Raw genomic sequence first — 19,046 nt, 5'->3', positions numbered from 1 at the left:
AGTATGCATATATATAGATTAATAGACTTGGAACAGAATAGAGAAAGCAGAAACAGACTCATGGGTGTGAGGAAACTTGGTATTTACTAAATACAGCATTGCAGATCATTGGGGAATAGAATAGCCTATTAAATTTTGCTAGGTCAAATAATTACATGAAAATAAAATTGGGTCTCTGTCTCACACCATACACAAAAGTCAACTTCAGGAACATTAAAAACTATTTTTTTAAGATAATTATTATTTATTAGAAGAGTGCATGAGCAGGAGGGAGGGGCAGAGGGAGAGGGGGAGAAGCAGACTCCCCACTGAGCAGGGAGCCCGATGCGAGGTTCATTCCCAGGACCCTGAGATCATGACCTGAGCCGAAGGCAGTTGCTTAACCAACTGAGCCACCCAGGCACCCTGGAACATTAGAAACTTTAATGAGCACATATAAAGAGCAAAACTTCTAGAAGGAAACAAAATCTTTGACTTCTGGGTAGGGGAGTATTCCATAAATAAGACAAATCAGCACGAACTATAGAGGACAATATTATATATTTGACACATTAAAACTTGCACCTGCACTCCAAAGAAAACCTGTCGTAATGAAAAGATAGGCCATAGCCTGAGAAAAGTAATTTGTAAGATATGTAATTAAGGGATTAGTGTCCAGAACATGTAAAGAACTTTGGCAAATTAGTAAGGAAAAGATACTCCAGTCAGTATACGAATACCCAGTAAACAGTATCATAGAAGTCACGGCAGAGGAAATCCCAGCAGCCAATAAACATGAAAGATACTGCTACAATAATCAGAGAAATGTCTGTTAAAACTACAGTGAGATACCATTTGATAGTTAACCAGATTAGCAAAAGTTAACACATGTGGGAAATGACTGATCTATAAGAATACTTAACTGATTGCTGCATTATTTATAGTAGCAAAATCAGGGAAACATCCCAGATATCCATCAATTTGGGTATGGTTGAATAAGGTTTACGGAAATGATTACAGTAAGATACAGAGGTAGCTCTCTGTGTGCTGGCATGGAATTCTAAGATAAGTAAAAAAGCAAAGGGCAGAAGAGTATATAAAATACTCCCTTTTATGTTATTGTAAAAAAGACGATGTGTGTGTATACTTGTATGTGCACAGGCTATTTGTGAGAAAACACATGAGATACTGGTTGGGCTCTGGGGAGGAGGACAAGGGGACAAGTAATGGGTACCTTTACACTGTTCCTGTTTTGTACTGTTAAGAGATTTCTTTTAACCAGGTATATGTAGTATCCATTCAAGAAAGTAAAAAATTGTTACTGTATTTTAAAGCATGGGATCTGAAATCACACTACTTAGATTTAAATCCCAGCTTTGATTCTTTTTTTTTTTTTTTTTTTTAAGATTATTTATTTTAGGGGCGCCTGGGTGGCTCAGTTGGTTAAGCGACTGCCTTCGGCTCAGGTCATGATCCTGGAGTCCCTGGATCGAGTCCCGCATCGGGCTCCCTGCTCAGCAAGGAGCCTGCTTCTCCCTCTAACCCTCCCCCCTCTCATGTACTCTCTCTCTCTCTCATTCTCGCTCTCTCAAATAAATAAATCTTTAAAAAAAAAAAAAGATTATTTATTTTAGAGAGAGCACGAGAGCATGAGTGGGGGGCAGAGAGAGAGAATCTCAGACTCCCAGCTGAGCGCGGAGCCTGACTCGGGGCTCAGTCTCATGATCCCAAGATCATGACCTGAGCCAAAACCAAGAGTCGGATGCTCAACTGACTGAGCCACCCAGGCGCCCTGACCCAGTTTTAATTCTTACTGGCTCTGTGGAGTTGTACAGATGACTTACCCTTCTTGTGCCCCATTTTCATCATGTGTAAAATGGGGACAATAATAGTTTTGGTACCTACACTAACCTTACAAAATCGATGTGTTGTTTAAATCCACTTAAATTAAGGAGCACATGGTTCAACACACCTAGTATGTACTCAGTATGTGTCGTTACTATTTCAGTAGTTATTAAGCACCGCAAAGGTATAATAATATCTGATAGTGTTCTTGCTTACGTCCAGAGAAGTCCAAATCATCTTTGCAAATTTTGGCAATCAGTGGCATACACAGTATTTCAAAACGTGTGGTATTGTAGCAGAATAAAACCGCAAAACTCGAGTCAATGCTGTCCTTCCGAATTTAGCAGCTCTGTGGATCCAGCAGGGTTTGTTCTTGTTTTCCTCTGATACGTACTATAATTTTTTCTTTTTAGAAATGTGAACACAATTTGAGCAAGCCAGAATTTAATCCAACATCTATCAAATTCAAAATCCAACTGGTTGCTGTGTGAGTATTTTGGGATCAGTGTTTTTAGTTACTGTTCTTTGACTTTTTCAACACAAAATGTATTTACTCTGGGCTTAAAAACAAAAGAAAAGAAAAACTACATCAGAATAATCTTGCTATTTCTTCTGTTTAGGTTTCAAGTTATATACCATGAAGTTTAAAACAAATAAACCTAGAATCCAGGCTGTTTGCATCAAGGGACACTGTGATGATGTGGTCTGGGGCAGTGATTGTTAGTTGATTATTGGACAGAGAGTCACTGGTCATTGACTACAAATTATAAAGAACCTGATTTTGGTAATGATCCAAAATATTAAAGTAAAAAATAACCAAGCATAGCAAATCAAAGAGTATCCCTGCAGCAGTGTTCATCTTGTGTTCTGATAACAGTCATTGAGTGGGATAAAAGTGATTATTAGTGTTAATTCACTGGGAATTGTCAATAGAAGGGAATTTTGTATACGAAAACCACCTATCAAACAAAAATATTTTGAAAAATTAGGAAAATATTGTCTTGACTTCAGGGCAAGAAGTGCTTAGAGGGAACTAAGTAAGGCAGGAAACTCAGAAACCACTAAAGAAGAAAATAGACAGCTGGCCCTTAGCAAAAAAAAAAAAAAACAAACATGACTTGTAACATATATATGTATATGTATATATATATATATATACATATATATACACACATATATTTGACAACAGAATCCTAAGACAGACAATAGAGCAGGAAAGAATATTTGCTACTCCATGACAGATAAAAATTTAATGTCCCTGGAAGACATAATTCCCACAGATTGGAAAGATAAAAATGTGAGTAGGACAAAGGATTTGAACTGGCAGCTTATAGAAGAGGAATTTCAAATGGTCAGTGAATACATGGAAAGACTCTGAGACTTAATAGGAAAAGTTTAAAATAATAAAGAGCATTTAGTGCTTGTGAGAATGTGGGGAAACATATTTGCATACATTGTTGGTAGGCTTGTGGATTGCTAGAGTCTTTTTGGAGAGTGGTTTGGAATATCAAGACAAAATTACATAGACTAAACCAGCAGTACTATTTCAGGAATCTATTCTGTTGAAACAAAACCACCAATATCTAAAGATACCTATGTAAGGATGTGTTTTGTAACATTTTAATGGGAAAAAGCTAAAAACAATTTCAGTGTCAAGCTGATGAACCATTAACAAATAGTTGATTAAATTGAGGTACACTCAGGTTGTAGAATATTGTGCAGCAATTAAAAATAAGTCCTTCCAGCAGTCAAAAATGTTGAGAAATGCTGGTCTGTTGACTTTGGAGGAAAGAATAAGTGTATAAACACTAAGCTGAGATTTGACCCTGGGTGATTCTGAGTTCAGACTAAGCACGTGTGAGTATAGTATTCTGTTGTCTTGCTTAGAGAGGCAGCAGAACAGTGGTTAAGGGGAAGGACCCTGGAGCCTTGAGTTTGAATCCTGGCCACTCACCAGCAAGTTACTTCTCCCAAGCCGAGTTTCTTCATCTCTGTAATGGGAATGAGGATAATAACACCTGTCTCCTGCAGTCACAGTGAAAATTCCATAAGTTAAATATAAAGTGTTTAAAACATTGCCTGGCACATAGTGCTTTATAAAAGTGATAAGTATGTGGTAGTGTGTTTCCACCTCTGCAGTGTGTTACTAAGTCAGTTGTGGGTCCTTTAACCAGTTGCCTTTTAGATTTACAGAAATGAATAAAACCTCAAAAAATATATCTAGCAAATGTATAAGGAAGATACCTACCATGATGCACACAGATATATAGGCTCTAAATAGAAGTGTACATAACGATTTCAGAAAGAACTCATTACCAGTTGGTTTCATGTCTTAAGTTCTTACTATGATGGTATGATTCTTTAAAATTCTTTTTCTGTGACGTGTTCTAATTAACTTGAAGAAATCTTCACTGAAATCACTTTAAAAAAAAGTAACAATAATTTTAAGCGACTTCAATGAACATTAATGTATTTTTTTATTCACACATAGCAATTATATCCCAGAAGTGAGAATCATGTCAATTCCCAACCTTCGCTACATGAAGGTTAGTACTTTGCTTATTAACTGGAAGACAAAGGATTGATCAGAGATGTGTGTGTATGTGTATGTGGGTGGCTGTGTGTATTTAGAATGAGATTGAGGAGCAAGGGATAGAAGAGAAAATTTGAAATCATAAAGGGATTGGGATTTTTAACTTCTTTAAGCTGGGATTTTTGGCAACAGCATCTTTGACATACATTTAAAAGGAGCAGTGTGCACATTATATAAAGATGGAATCATGGGTGGGGAAAGAAAGAAGATGTTTTACCCCACAGACATCTTTAGCTCTTCTCCAGCCAGGAGACTCTCCACATCCCATGTCTGTGCGTGTATCAGATACCATGAATGAACAGGATTTTTTTCTTTACCACAGCCCCTCTCTTCCTTGAGTTCGTTATCTATGTCCCCTCATCCCCTCCATGAGTTGTAGAATATTCTGCAACAGTCCCTTTTGTTCTTTCCTTTCATGCTGCTTATGAAGACATTTATGGAGTCCACGTTCATCTGAAAGATTTCGCTAATCTCAAAGTACCAAACAAGGGCAAATTATGGGTCAAGAAATCTTAAAAGTCTTTTAGAGTTCTGATGAATGATCTTTTTCTATGTCTGGCTACCCTGTGGCTCTCATACTTTATTTGTGAGGACTTTCAGACTAAGCGTACTAAGTTATTGCTCAGGAGTCCTTACGTGGAGGACTGGATGGAGCAAGAGTTGTAAACTTTAATCACTTGGATAATGTACGTTCCTCAGAATTTCTGAATCTAGTACCTGGCCCTTTCTGTGGGATCTGCCCTATTTCCTCAGGTAATTTCAGGAACTCCAGAGCATATATAGCCTAATCTATAAATAATAGAATAGGAATCCGTGAGCACTTTAAGAATGTAGTGATGTAGAGGTGTAGGTGGGTGTTACTGCTCGGGAGTGATTTTGTGAAATGCTTGGTACAGCAACTAAGAAAGTGGACCTAGGTGGCAGTAGTGGAACATGTCTGAGAGAGGCTTGTCCTGTTCCCCAGGAGAGCCAGGTCCTCCTGACGCTTACAAATCCAGTGGAGAACCTTACCCACGTGACACTGCTGGAGTGCGAGGAGGGGGACCCGGATAATATCAACAGCACTGCCAAGGTAGGAGCATTTTGCCTCATCCTGAGAGACCCTGACTTTTCCTGGAGGGGCCTGTTGACCTGGCTTAAAGGACTCCACGCTGTCTTCCATTTCCGCATCCAAGCAGTCATCATGTTCTTTTGATTTCATCTCCTGAGTTTTTTTTTTTACTTTATGCACAGTCACACTGCCACTGCCCTGTTTGAAGGTCTCATCCTTTCTTACCTGGACTGTGCCAGTAACATCCTTGTTGACCTGTTTGGAATCTACCCCCACTTCCATTCCAGCCTATCGTCTGTCTTGGCCACCAGAGTGATCTTTCTAAAATCTAACTTTGATCATGCCATACTGATCATTTGGCATCTCTCTGACTTAGGGAGGAAATCCAAATTCCTCGGCATAGCATGAGAGGTTCTCAGTGGTCCCCCCTCTATCTGTTCTTGCAGGATGGCCTTCCCCCAGATCCCCAAATCTAGCATTCTCCAAATCATACATATTAATGTATATAATCCAAGCAGATGCAGTGCTTATGAGCTTTCATGCTAGAGAATTGCAGACGCTATTCTTCCTTCCTAGAATGCCATTCCCTGACATACGTACATACCCACACCTCTCTGTCTAACACATACTCAGGCTTCAAGACTCCTAGGAAATAACATGTCCTTTTAAACGCTGGTATGCCTCCTCTAGATGCCCTTCACTTACATACAGCGTGCATAGCACTAAATATTAAAATAGGTGATTTTGACTTTGAGTAAATGTTAGTTGAATGAATAAAATGCAGCCTTTTTTCGTTTTGCTATTTGGCGATTCATCTAGTACTTGAAATTTTAGATCAAGAACTTTACTCAATGGGCAATCTATTATTGACTCATAATTCAGCATGATACAATAAAAATTGATAGAAATGATGCCTATATCTTTCATTAGCTGTTATTCAGAGAATACTTATTAGTAGAGAATTTCTTTATCCCCTTTTTCTTTTTTCCTTTTTAATGATTTCACTTATTAGCATCACTTTCAAAGAGAGATGACACTCATCTGTCCTTGCTTTTTTTATTAACACTAATAACCTGTTCCCGTGAGACAGAAATAAGTGCCTGACATGTACACCCAGTTTGTAGACTTGCTATCTTTCTCTTTATACCTCCCAGCCTCTTTCATATCCATAATTATAAATGTGGTTGACATTGTTCTCTGCTAACCTCTGACTTAGCAAAGTTGAGGCCTAGTAACAACATAAGGCTTAGTCTGAAGAATGCTTAACTGTTCTTTGTTCTTGTACTTTTACTAGAAATGTCTGTGTTCCTAAATAGTAAGTTTTTAAACTCTGTAAAAGTGAAGTAATACTCTGTTTCTTGAAACTTGAAACTTCTGTATGTTTAGGTTGGTGTACTGCTGTCTTGTATTTTGTTGAATGAATGTCCTACAACACACTGACCCATTCTGAGGCAGCCCTCTCTGTTTTGCTGTCCAGGTGGTGGTGCCGCCCAAAGAGCTCATTTTAGCTGGCAAGGATGCAGCAGCGGAGTATGATGAGTTGGCAGAACCCCAGGACTTTCAGGATGATCCTGAGTGAGTGATCTCTTAGTGATCCCCCCAACATACCACAGTTGGCTAATATAGGAGGCCCACTTACAGATCCCAGTATTTTTATCTTGATTTTTTAAGATGATTTTTTTCTTCTTGTTTATAAAAATAATTATTGTAGAAATTTGCAGAATATATATAAAACTATGAAGAAGGAAAATAAAATCCCACCACCAGAGATAAGCAGCATTAACCTTTTGGTCTTTATCCTTCCATATATTTCTTCCATTGTTGGGATCATTCTGTAAGCAGTTTCTAATCCTTGTTTCATTTTAAATAGTAAATATTTTTCCCTGTTAATAAAAATTTTCAAGAGCATTATTTTTAATAGTTGTGGACAGGATACAGTATTCTCTCTCTATAGTTTTATCATTGGATTTATCCACTTACCCCTCCCCACCTGCCCCTTGAGTAATAGATTTGACTCGCTCTTACCTAATAACTGAGAAGTAAAAAACCAAACCTCTCCCTGGATGAGGATACATCAGTCAGGATCCAGTCTAAAACTGCAACGGGGGGGGGAGGGGGGGGGGCGGCGCCTGGGTGGCGCAGTCGTTAAGCGTCTGCCTTCGGCTCAGGTCATGATCCCAGGGTCCTGGGATCGAGCCCCGCATTGGGCTCCCTGCTCTGCGGGAAGCCTGCTTCTCCCTCTCCCACTCCCCCTGCTTGTGTTCCCTCTCTCGCTGTGTCTTTCTCTGTCAAATAAATAAATAAAATCGTTAAATAAATAAATAAACAAACAAACAAACTGCAATGGGTACTGCCCCTTCTTGGGTGAAGAAGCATTGCTGGAGTGAGGCCCACAGGAACCACACACACACACGGGCAGCTCACGGGCAGCTCATAGGCAGGAGTAAGCCCCTTCCCTCTCCAGGTTTCTAGTCTCCTTTAGAGTCCCTCCATTTGACATGAGCCTGACAGGGAGCCAGCCTACAAAGCAGAGAGACATGGACAGCAGAATCCTGTGTCACAAAGCAAGATATAGAAGGTAGGCTTGGAGCTGAAAAGAATAGCTTCATATACTGACACAAGGAACATGTAAGGTCTTTTTAACAGAATGATCCAAAGCTTCCTCAGCAAGACATTGGAAAGAAGAAATAACATGGGATGGGTGGGAAAAACAAAGGGCAAAGATGAGTTTAGTGCAGTGATTGCCAAACTTGAGTTAATTCAGAAAGCACCAGGGCAGGTGTTTTGTTTTGTTCTATAGAGTTCCAGGCCCTACCCCAGAGATTTCTCTTTGGCAGGTCTAGGGGTACACCAGAAATCTGCATTTTTTTTTTTTTTTTTAAAGCTTCCCAGGTATCAGTGGTTGCCTGGGAAATTAGGCTAGAAAGACACTAACTTTTGCCTTCTTACTATTTATAACCGAGGGTTTTTTTGTTTTTTTTTTTTTGTTTTTTTAAGATTTTATTTATTTGACAGAGAGACACAGCGAGAGAGGGAACACAAGCAGGGGGAATGGGAGAAGGAGAAGCAGGCTTCCTGCTGAGCAGGGAGCCCGATGCGGAGCTCGATCCCAGGACCCCAGGATCATGACCTGAGCCGAAGGCGGACGCTTAACGACTGAGCCACTCAGGCGCTCCCTGAGTTTTTTTTTTTTTTTTTTAATGAATCCTACAGATCAAGGGTTTAGTTATTTACTACAGTACAAAATGCATTATTGAGTTAATACAACACAAAATGCATTCTCTGTAATCCTTGCTTTATGTGGATCCTTAAATGACATTAATTTGGTATAGAAATTTGTTAAACCAAGGTCAGCAGCTGGAAAGATCATCTGAGATATCAAATTCTAGTCAGATTACATGACAGAGTAATAAAAAATTGAATTAATTATATTTCACATTGCACTTTTAGGACTTTCAGATATTTGGAAATTAATACTATATAATACTATGCAAATGTTTAAATCCAGTAACTTTCCTTAGAGTATCGTTTGAAATTCTGTTTCATTGCACTTTGACTTTTTGTTTGAAGCTAAGTTATTAACGCACAAACTTCAAGTGCATGTCAGAGAAAATCAAAATGGAAATCTCAACTAAAGAGATTATTTTTCTATTCTAAAAATTTCTAATTTACAGAGCTTATTTACAAAAACACTAATTCAATTATGGTGTTCCAGAAATTCCTTTAAAGTTCTGAGTTAATATCCGTCTGTATCCTATAGAAACATTACCACATGCACACAAAGATAAATGTAAAGGGATATTCACAGCACCATTGTTTATACAGGAAAACTGGCAGTAACATCAATATATACAATTACGGTGAATCTATAATAGAATACTATGCAGCCATTAAGTAGAATGGAGAAGATCGACATATACCAGTATGGAAAAGTGTTTGTGATAAACTGAGTGGAAAAAAACAAGTTAATAGAATAAATAGTGTGTCCCTTTTGTGTTGGTTAAAAAAGCAGAAAGGTGTAAACTCATAGAAAAATATCTGGTAGGTTAAGAAACAAAGTGTTTGTAGTTTTTCTGTGTGCTGAAGGGGAAAATAAGGGAAGACTTATTTCTTCCCATTTGAATTTTTTAGGACTGTATTTTACTTTTGTAATACTAAAAAGATAGATTGACATTTTGCTGAAAGAACTCTTTATTGCTAATAAATGAGATGATGGTCTTAACTTGTCATCAGATAAAATGTAAGTCTTAGTGGCTTGGCTGACCTGTGACCTGCCTAATACTGTACTTATTTTTTTCCATAGCATTATAGCCTTCAGAAAGGCCAACAAAGTGGGTATTTTCATCAAAGTGACACCACAACGTGAGGAGGGCGAAGTGACCGTGTGCTTTAAGATGAAGCATGATTTTAAAAACCTGGCAGCCCCCATCCGTCCCATCGAAGAAAGTGACCAGGGCATAGAAGTCATCTGGCTCACCCAGCATGTGGAACTCAGCTTGGGCCCACTTCTTCCTTAAAGGTGCCACTGGTGGGGCAAAGGACGAGCCCACATTAAAATGTGGAAGCCGCTGCTTCATTAAGCCTTGTCTGTAACGATGTACCCATGCACTACTGAATCCTATTCCTAGGAGGGTGGGGGCACTGGCAAGGCCTTAGGAACACAGGCTAACTGCTGTTCTCTCGCTCTCACTTCTGTTAATACCAGTAATCTGTCTCCCTCACTGAACCCTGCACGTCGAGTAACAACAGCATAGTTCCCTCCCAAGATAGGGGATGGCTGTTCTTTGGAGTGGCATTAGATTTACCACCTGAGAAACTCTGACCATACTGTCTCCCAGTCTGATCTCAAAAAGGATCACAATCTCACAGATAAAATGATAACAAACCTGCTGTTAATGATCCAGCGTCGGTCTCTGTACTGGCTGCTATCTGCGGTCCGTGTAGCTATATAATCTAGCAGTCTAAACATACCCCTTCACTTGCCGCCATGGCTCCCATCGTGCCAAGGTTTCCACTGGACAGAAAAATAGAATTGTCACATTGTCTTTAGTTTTGTGGTGTTTGGAAAAACCCGTGAGATTCTTAAGTCGCTCTCATTTGCCCTCTTCTGAGTAAATACAGGATGCCTATTTATTGGGTGCTCTTAAAATTTCTTTCTCATTAGAATATGGAACTTTTTCCTTTAAGAATTGGAGAAGCAAGCAATCACATGTCATGTCAAGGGGGTGGTGAGTTCCATTCATTTTAAATGTTGCCACAATATCCAGGGGTTAACGCTGTCATCCGTAGGTAGCCCTTCTGTGTCTTACTCCCTCCCCCTCCCCTCTGCTCTGCCTCTTTAACTCAATAAGTTGTTCTAAATACTTGGCACCTGGAAAGAGGCCAAAGAAGACTTGGTAGACAAGTTCACTTCTGGAATGCAGAAAACATTTTAAAGGTCAGATTTTTAGCATGATCCAAACTGATGTTCTTTCCATTGATTTGAAGGGGGAAATAGCAGTTACAATCTCTTGAATCCCAAACTGGATATTAAGATAAAGAACCTTTCCCCTTCCTGAGTTTTAAGACTTTTATCATATGGTGTGTCGAATAAGGCTGTTTTGGTGTAAACCATAAAAAAGTTCATCTAGTACCCCAGAATACTTGCCTGACAGCACACATGCTGTTTTCTTTCGGTATCCTGGAGTTGGCTTGCTAACCTTAATTTCTGTGACGTTTTCTAAAATGAGACTTGACCAAGTAGACCACCTTCTACACCACATTTTCTATAAATGTATTGTTAGCAAGCAGCCAACACATTTTTGGGGAAAAGAGAAATTTCCTGTTTATCCTGGTTTTGTTTTTAAGTTCAAGCCTTTAGTTTTAAAAAAATTAAGATATGTAGTAATCTAGAATACAAACAGGACGTAGTAACTTATTAGCTCCCTCTGGAAGATAAAAATATTTAGGAAGCCTTTGAAAGACACTAAATTGTACTCGAAAGGTCAAGCTGACTTTATGAAACAATGCTCCACAGAGTAATATATATGCTGCAGTATAAGAAAAAAATACACATATCTCTAATATTATGACAGTTATAATAAGTAAGGTTTAGCCTCTTAGGAGTTGTGGCAGGGGCTTGTGTAATGACAAAGACTAGAGAAATTGTTTAATTTTTTGTGACCCCACAGAGTGTCGGTTTTTATTTCACTACCTGCTAGAGCCTACTCTGAAGCCATTGCTCCCCATTTGCCAGTGGAGGACCCAAACGTCAAAGGAGAGAATGGCTTCCTGTGTTTACACGTTTGCGTGTATATTGTGCGTTTATGGCATGTAGCTAGTATTTGTTCCCCAAAGTAATAACGTTGAAGTAATGGGTCTCATCACCCCCATGTGACACAGAAACACAAAAGTACTTTTGGTCATAGAATTTTTTTTTCTTCACAAGCCAAATTAACTTGAAGAAATAACAGAGCCATTGTTTTAATGTTTCCTCAAGATTTCAGTGCAATCCAGTATTCTGTGTATTAGTAGAAACGGTTCAACACCGGCAGGTGGTGACTTTGGAATTTTATCTGTTGCATTTTTACATTAGATCAGGTGCAAGATTGTCAATGCATAGGCAGTGTGCACCACTGCAGGTGAGTGAGATGTCATTAGCACTAGAAACTACAGTTTTGGAAATAAAAAGCTAAGTTAATTTGTATTTGTGGTTTGATTAACCCACCGAGGTTTCTTTTGTTCAAAGTGCTTATAGGTGTAATGAGCTAAATAAATGTCACGCATACTTGTGAAGAAACATCAATTTTGGTCCCTTTTGGGAATGAGAGGCTCTCCTTGATCTTTATGAATTTACAGGTTCCTGTTTTGCCTTATAGCTTAACTTAATGTAGTGAAATAAAGCAGACAAAGCTTGAGTGTGTCTTTCATTTGCTTTCATGAGGACTGAATGGAATAGCATGGCTCAGAGTCAAGACTGGCTTGGAGTGAAGAGACTTAGTAGGAGAGTCAGTGGGGTGTGCTCCCGCTTCCATTTCTTTAAATGAACTAAGCTGAAACCTCCTATCAAGTTAGTTCACTATAACATAGAGGTAGATGTTGCTTGGGCTCTGTATAAACATATTCACAGAACCGTTACATAAATGTTATGTTGTTAGGTCTCTGTCAGTTTTTATCCTGGGTCATTGCTCCCAAAGATACCTTTTCAGATACCTAAAATGGCCCATGCCTGACAGGTAAGGCCCCCCCCCGCCCCCATTCCTCCTGGCACTCCTCCTTCCCTCCTGGGCCTGCAGATGATCTGTTGACACTCCTCTCTGGCGCTGGCCCCACCACCTAGCGCAGCTGGTCGCATCCTCTCACCTGTTCAAGGGTATCACTTCTGCAGCTCTCCCTCCACCCTCCTGCATCTTTCCATTAGCGTGCTAGGATTTTTCTCCGCTTAGAAACTGACCTCACACCCTCCTTCAGCTGCCACCCCATATCTCTACTCCCTTTACAGCAAAACTCCTTCAAAACCCTTGAGTTCCTCTCCCGTTCTCACCTGAACCTGTTCCACTTAGGCTGTCACTCCAGCTTATCACCAAAATTGCTCCCGTCAAGTTCTCCAGCAATCCACACTTAAATACATGGCTGATTCTCAGTCCTTATGCGCTTAATCACTCAGTAACATCTGGCAGCTGATCTCTCCCTTCTTGAAAACCTTTCTTGACTTGGTTTCCAGAACACAAAGCTCCTGGTTTTGCTTCTACGTTAATGGCAACTTTTCTTCCATAAGGAGTGTGCCAGGTCTCATTTCTTACACTTTTCTCTCTGCTCACTCTTAGTGATCTCACCGTTTTCAGACCATCTATCAAATTTACATACCGGGGCACCTGGGTGGCTCAGTCAGTTACACGACCGACTTGATTTCGGCTCAGGTCATGATCTCAGGGGCATGAGATCAAGCCCTGTGTGAGAGCATGCACAGCATGAGCCTGTTTAAGAGTCTCTCTCTCTCTCTCCCCCTCTGCCCCTTCCCCCGAGTGCACTCTCTCTCAAATAAATTTACATACCAACTCTAGAATAGTCTCTGAAAGTTTAAAACCACAGTGGGCTTTCTCTCACCACATCTGCCTCTCCTGCATTCATCCTTAGCTAAATGACAACTGTATCCTTTCACTTGCTCACAACAAAAACCTTGGCATCAACCTTGACTCTTTACATGCCCCGTGCAGTAAGTCAGCAAATCCTATCCGCTCTGTCTTCAAACTGTGACCACCTCACACCCTCTCTACCCATTACTATCCTGGGCCAAATCACTATAGACTCTGTAGACCCCGAGGTTATTGCAGTAGCATCCAAACTGGTCTGGAAAGCACCCTGGCCCTCACCCCGCCCTTGAGTCAACGTTCAACACAGCAGCCAGAATGAATAAGGCATTTTCCCACTTCAGACTCCTAGGCTTTTGAGCTTGCTCAAGAGCAAAGCCAAATACGAACTCCTTACAATGACTAACGAGGTCCTACGTGATATGAAACCCACCCCCTGCTGCTGCCTCCCTGAATTCATCTATCACTTCCCCATGCTCCATCCACCGCAGCTACACGAGTCTGCTATTCTTTAGTTACCCCGGCAGGCGTCTTCTCGGGGCCTTTGCACTAGCTGTTCCAACTGCTTAGAAAACTCCCAGATACCTGTATAACGCACACCGTCGTCACACTCAGGCCTTTGCTCAAATATTTCCTTCTTAGTGAGGCTTTCCCTGACCACCCTGTATAGGAGTGTTAAAACTGCCCTCCCCTCCCTGCTCAGCGGGAGTCGGGAGTCTGCTTCTCCCTCTCCTCTGTGCTCGTGCTCTTTCTCGCTATCTCTGTGTGTGTCTCTCTCAAATAAAATCTTAAAAAAAAAAAACCTGCCCTCCCTTAAGCAATTCTCTATCCTCCTTGGCTATGTTCTTTTTTTTCCATAGCACTAAATACCAGTATAATATATACTTTATTTTCTGACACATCACACTAGAACATAAGCCTTATAGTGCAGGGATTTTGCCTTTTTTTTTTTTTTTAAGTTGCTGTATCTGCAGAGGCTAGAATACCTGACAGATAGTAGGCACCCGATATTTGTTAAATAAGTTAATGTCACCCTTTCCCTTATGTATGTAGCTGTTGATCTTTAGCTTTATTTTTAAAAAAGATTTATTTGAGAGAAGAGAGCACAAGTGGGGTGAGGGGCAGAGGGAGAAGCAGACTCCCCTCTGAGCAGGGAGCCCAGTGCAGGGCTCGATCCTGGGACTCTGGGATCATGACCTGAGCCGAAGGCAGACGCTTAACCAACTGAGCCACCCAGGTGCCTATTTTTTTTTTTTTTTTAAATATACATAAGCCTCTTTTTTGTCATAAGCCAAATATCTCACTTGCCTTGAGCTTTCTTGTTCTGGTGTTTTCTCTACCTAGAATACTCCTTCCTTCTGCACCTCCTCCAGAATTACTTCCCTGCTCTCCCTTCCCATCTCCCTTACTTCCATCTAGACATGACCTTGAGCCACAGCACTGTATCTCTCCAGGGCATTTACCTCTTTCTTTATGGGGTTTTGTATGCATGTAGCCCAGTTACTGGATTGCAGACTCTTTCAGAGACAAATTCAGGACCCTTTGTCATCTGTCTCCCCTTTATTCCACTGAAAGAGCAGCCTAGACAAAACTCAGAGCTGAGTCTCTTGCTCAGTGGCAATACTTAACTTTGTTTATCCTCATTTTCTGGCGATCAGGGACATATATATTGAAATATATTTCACAGTGTGAGGCATCTACACAAGATGACTTTAAGTATTAAATGAAAGTAACATTAAATAATATGGAATCAGCCAGGGGAAATAGTTTCCTCATGCTTTATAGCCCTATCTTTCTGTTAAGGAAAAAGTATCAATACTCAACATTTGTAACATCTAACACTTCCTCTTTTTTTTAAAACCTAGGCATCCAGTTCAGAGCCTTTGGCAGACAACGGTAGCTGATTATTAAAAAATACTGTTTCATTTTTACTGTACTTGTTTTTAAGGCTACATCTAAATATGTGATATTAATTTTCCATTTACAGAAGTGATAAAAGTGTTCCTCTTAAACTGTATTTCAAAATGAGGTCACTCAGGAGTTCACTTCTGCCTATGATGTAGATATCTGGAAAGAGTGTCACTCCCTGCTCAAAAAGAAAAGGTGGATAGATGATAAAATCATAAATTTTATGGTATCTGTCAGAGAGCTGATGTGGCAAAGCAGCCAAATAGCCTGAATTTCAAGGAGGGACAGACCCTTCCAAGGAGAGATCAGACTTGTAGACTGACTCACCTGTAGCACAGCATGAGAGGAAGAAGTGTTGACCATCATATGACAGGTAAGAGAAAATCAATGAAAATCTTAACTGTTAAAAAGGCCAAACTTGGGCTAACAAGACAGTATAAAATCCCTGGGAGCCTAAGACACTAAGGGAGTTTGCATGCACTCACAAGCCCTTTCTAAAACTTCCACCAGGTATTTATGAGAAAGACCTGCAGGGAGAGGAGGATGCTGGAGCTCTACAGAGCTTCCTTGGTTTGGAGGCATGCGGGAGAGATCTGCTGCTACTGTGGGAAAGGCAGGAGAGCTTGCCTCCTCCTTTCCAGGCTCTTCCCTCATAAGGAGTAAAAAAGGCCTAAGCCACTCAGGGAACAACAGAAAATCATGTCTCCCCAGGGCACAGGTAAAGACCCATTGCTGCTGGGACCTGGTAAGAAAAAACCTCTACTCTTGGGGGTGGGGGACAAGACTCAGTCCTGAGCCCCAGGATTCCATACCAATCAATACCATTAAAGTTCTACCACTACGGGAAGGACAGGAAACTCTCCCCCACAAGGCCGGCTATGAACACAAGTCATGGTTTGGCTGCCACAGACAGGAGGGGCAAGAATGTTGAGAAAAATCCATTCCCAAGGCCTGGCCACAAAGGACCTACTGAAGACTGAGGCTGAACTGAAACAAAGAACCCCCAACCCATTCCCAACTACCAACCTAGCAAGGAGCTAATAACTAATAACAAATAACAGCTGCTGGGGGATAGGCGAGACCATAGAGACTTACCACTGTGGTTCAGGTGTGCAGGACAGCTGAAAGCTAAGGATGAAATATGAACGCTTGAGAAAAGTTCTTCAGCCCCATCCTAAAGCACAAAGTAATGCTAGAGGATATAAAATCTGTAATGCACTGAAGGCAACCATAGCAACAACAAAACCCAAACCCCGCTCAGTTTCTGACTGGACTGACCAAATCCCACACAAATAGCCTGACTGAACAGATCTGCCCATTTCCAAGCATTAATACTTGTCTACTTCAGTCTACTGTTACATAGCAATGACTGGCATTCAATAAAAAATTTGAGTTACACAAAGAAGCAAGAAAAAACAATTCATTTTTCATAGGCAAAGTAAGACCATATACAGATATGCCCCAGATGTTGGAACTATCAGATGGGGACTTAAACTCTGATTAACACGTTGAAAAATCTAGTAAAAAATACGGATAATATGTATGAACATTTCAGCAGAGAGGCAGAAACTATAAGAAAGGGACAAATTGAAATAAAAAACACAGGATCAGAAATGAAGAATATCCTCTATGGTCTCATCGGTAGACTCATCATAGCTGAGGAAAAAGAGTGGAACCACACAGTATTCAAGATCTATGGAACAATGACTGACATGTATAATTGGAGTCCCAGATGGAGAAGAAATTAGGCAGAAGAATATTTAAAGAAATGATGTCTAAGAGTTTGCAAAACAGGGGTACCTGGCTGGCTCAGTCAGAAGAGCATGCGACTTGATCTCGGGGTCGTGAGTTTGAGCCCCATGTAGGGTGTAGAGGTTACTTAAATAAAAATTTAAAAAACTGTAAAAAAAAAAAAAAAAAAAAGAATTTGCAAAAGATAACAGACCATAGGGGCACCTGGCTGGTTCAGTCAGTAGAGCATGTGACTCGATCTTGGGGTTCCAGTTTCGAGCCCCAGGCTGGGCATAAAGTTTACTTAAAAAATAAAAAAGTGGTGCCTGGGTGGCTCAGTTGGTTAAGCGTCTGACTCTTGACTTCAACTCAGGTCTTGATCGCAGGGCTGTAAGATCGAGCCCTGCGTCCAGCTCTGCGCTGGGCATGGAGCTTGCTTAAGATTCTCTCTCCCTCTACCCCTCCCCGCCACTAAGAAAAAATAAAATCTTTTTCAAAAACGTAACAAACCATAGATTGAAGAAGCTCAGATAAATCCAATAACTTTCTCATCCAGGAAAATAAATACTTACCATTTGATCAAGTAATCCCACTCTTGTATTTAAAATGAAAACGTATGTCCATACAACATGTATGTGAATGTTATAATGGCTTTATTTATAGTCACGAAATCTGGAACAACTCAAATGTCTATCAACTGGGAATATGGATTTTTTAAATCCCCCTGGTACATTAGAATTCTCAGTAATAGAAAGGAACAAATTACTGATACATGTAACAATATGGATTTGTGACTTCATTTTTAGCTACACGACAAGAAGTTACTTAATTTCTCTAAACTTGTTTCCTTTTCTATTAAAAAAAAGGGAAAATCATACTTGCCTAGAGGGTAGTGGTTACCAGATAAAATATAGGACATCCAGCCAAATTCGACTTTCAGATAAACGAGTCACTTTTTAGTATAAATATGTTTGGGACATATTTATACTAAAATATGGTTTGTTGTTTATCTGAACTTCAACTTTAACTAGACGTTCTGCGTTTTTGTTTGCTAAAGCTGGCAACCTTACAGAGAAATTGTGAGAATTAAGATACTGGCACAGCAAGACGTTCGCTCACCATTAGGCATAATAAGCGCTCCATGGGGGCAAACGCTGTTTTAATCCCAGTCCCTCATTCCTTACTTGTTCCTTTATTTTTTTGCTCCATTTTAAAATAAATCAACTGTACTTGTGGCTTTTCTTCCCAAACAGGGACCAACTCGAAGAGAGAACCAGGTTTCAACCCACTAGCACTCCCAATTGTCAAGCGAAGAAATTCCAGGTGACGTCACGACGCACAAGGACCGCCCCCAAGGGCGCCCACGACGCATAAATAAGACGTCAACGGGCCGGGAGCCAGCCTCGGGGTCTGACGGGATTGTGGCGGTCCTCTTTCCCAACTCGGAAGCCACCGGTGCCTCCAGACGCTCTCAAGATGGCGACCTCTCTGGGTTCCAACACCTACAACAGGCAGAACTGGGAGGATGCGGTAAGTATGCCTGCCGGAGGAGGACAGAGAGAGGCGGCGGAGCCGGGCCTCCTTCGGGCAGGCAGGGCCGTGGTTGTGGAGCGGCCGAGGGAATTCCGGGCAGGAGCCAGCGCTGCGGCCTAGCTCCGCCAGAGCGGGAGGCTGGAGGGCGGCCCTCCTCCTCCGGGCTTGGAGGGAGGGGGCTTAGCCAGGGTCCCGGACCAGCCCGCTTCCCACCCCTGCCCTCTCCACTCACTTCGAGCTGGTCTTTTCTCCCGCCACCTGCCGGAAGTGCAGACAGCGCCCCCTCACGCGACCCGGCCCGTGCTGGACCTCGGGTTCCTGCCCTACCCTGTCCCCC

General features: G+C 41.0%; 2 protein-coding genes across 2 annotated transcripts in view; one reads left to right on the top strand and one right to left on the bottom strand.

Moving 5' to 3' along the window:
• DCTN4 (dynactin subunit 4) overlaps positions 1-12,364 on the top strand; it is a 33,823-nt gene extending 21,459 nt beyond the window's left edge. The window contains exons 9-13 of the mRNA XM_006741270.3: positions 2,238-2,311; positions 4,316-4,370; positions 5,382-5,489; positions 6,946-7,043; positions 9,772-12,364. Coding sequence (XP_006741333.1) covers positions 2,238-2,311; positions 4,316-4,370; positions 5,382-5,489; positions 6,946-7,043; positions 9,772-9,985 — 549 coding nt within the window. The 3' untranslated portion in view covers positions 9,986-12,364. The remainder of the gene's footprint in view (positions 1-2,237; positions 2,312-4,315; positions 4,371-5,381; positions 5,490-6,945; positions 7,044-9,771) is intronic.
• MYOZ3 (myozenin 3) overlaps positions 1-19,046 on the bottom strand; it is a 381,468-nt gene that overhangs the window by 333,344 nt on the left and 29,078 nt on the right. The gene's annotated exons all lie outside the window — the stretch shown is intronic.

This window comes from Leptonychotes weddellii, chromosome 7 (genome assembly GCF_054177405.1).
Source record: "Leptonychotes weddellii isolate Sample4059 chromosome 7, ASM5417740v2, whole genome shotgun sequence".
NCBI classification, from domain to species: Eukaryota; Metazoa; Chordata; class Mammalia; order Carnivora; family Phocidae; genus Leptonychotes; species Leptonychotes weddellii.
This window is presented reverse-complemented; position numbering and strand designations above follow the sequence as displayed.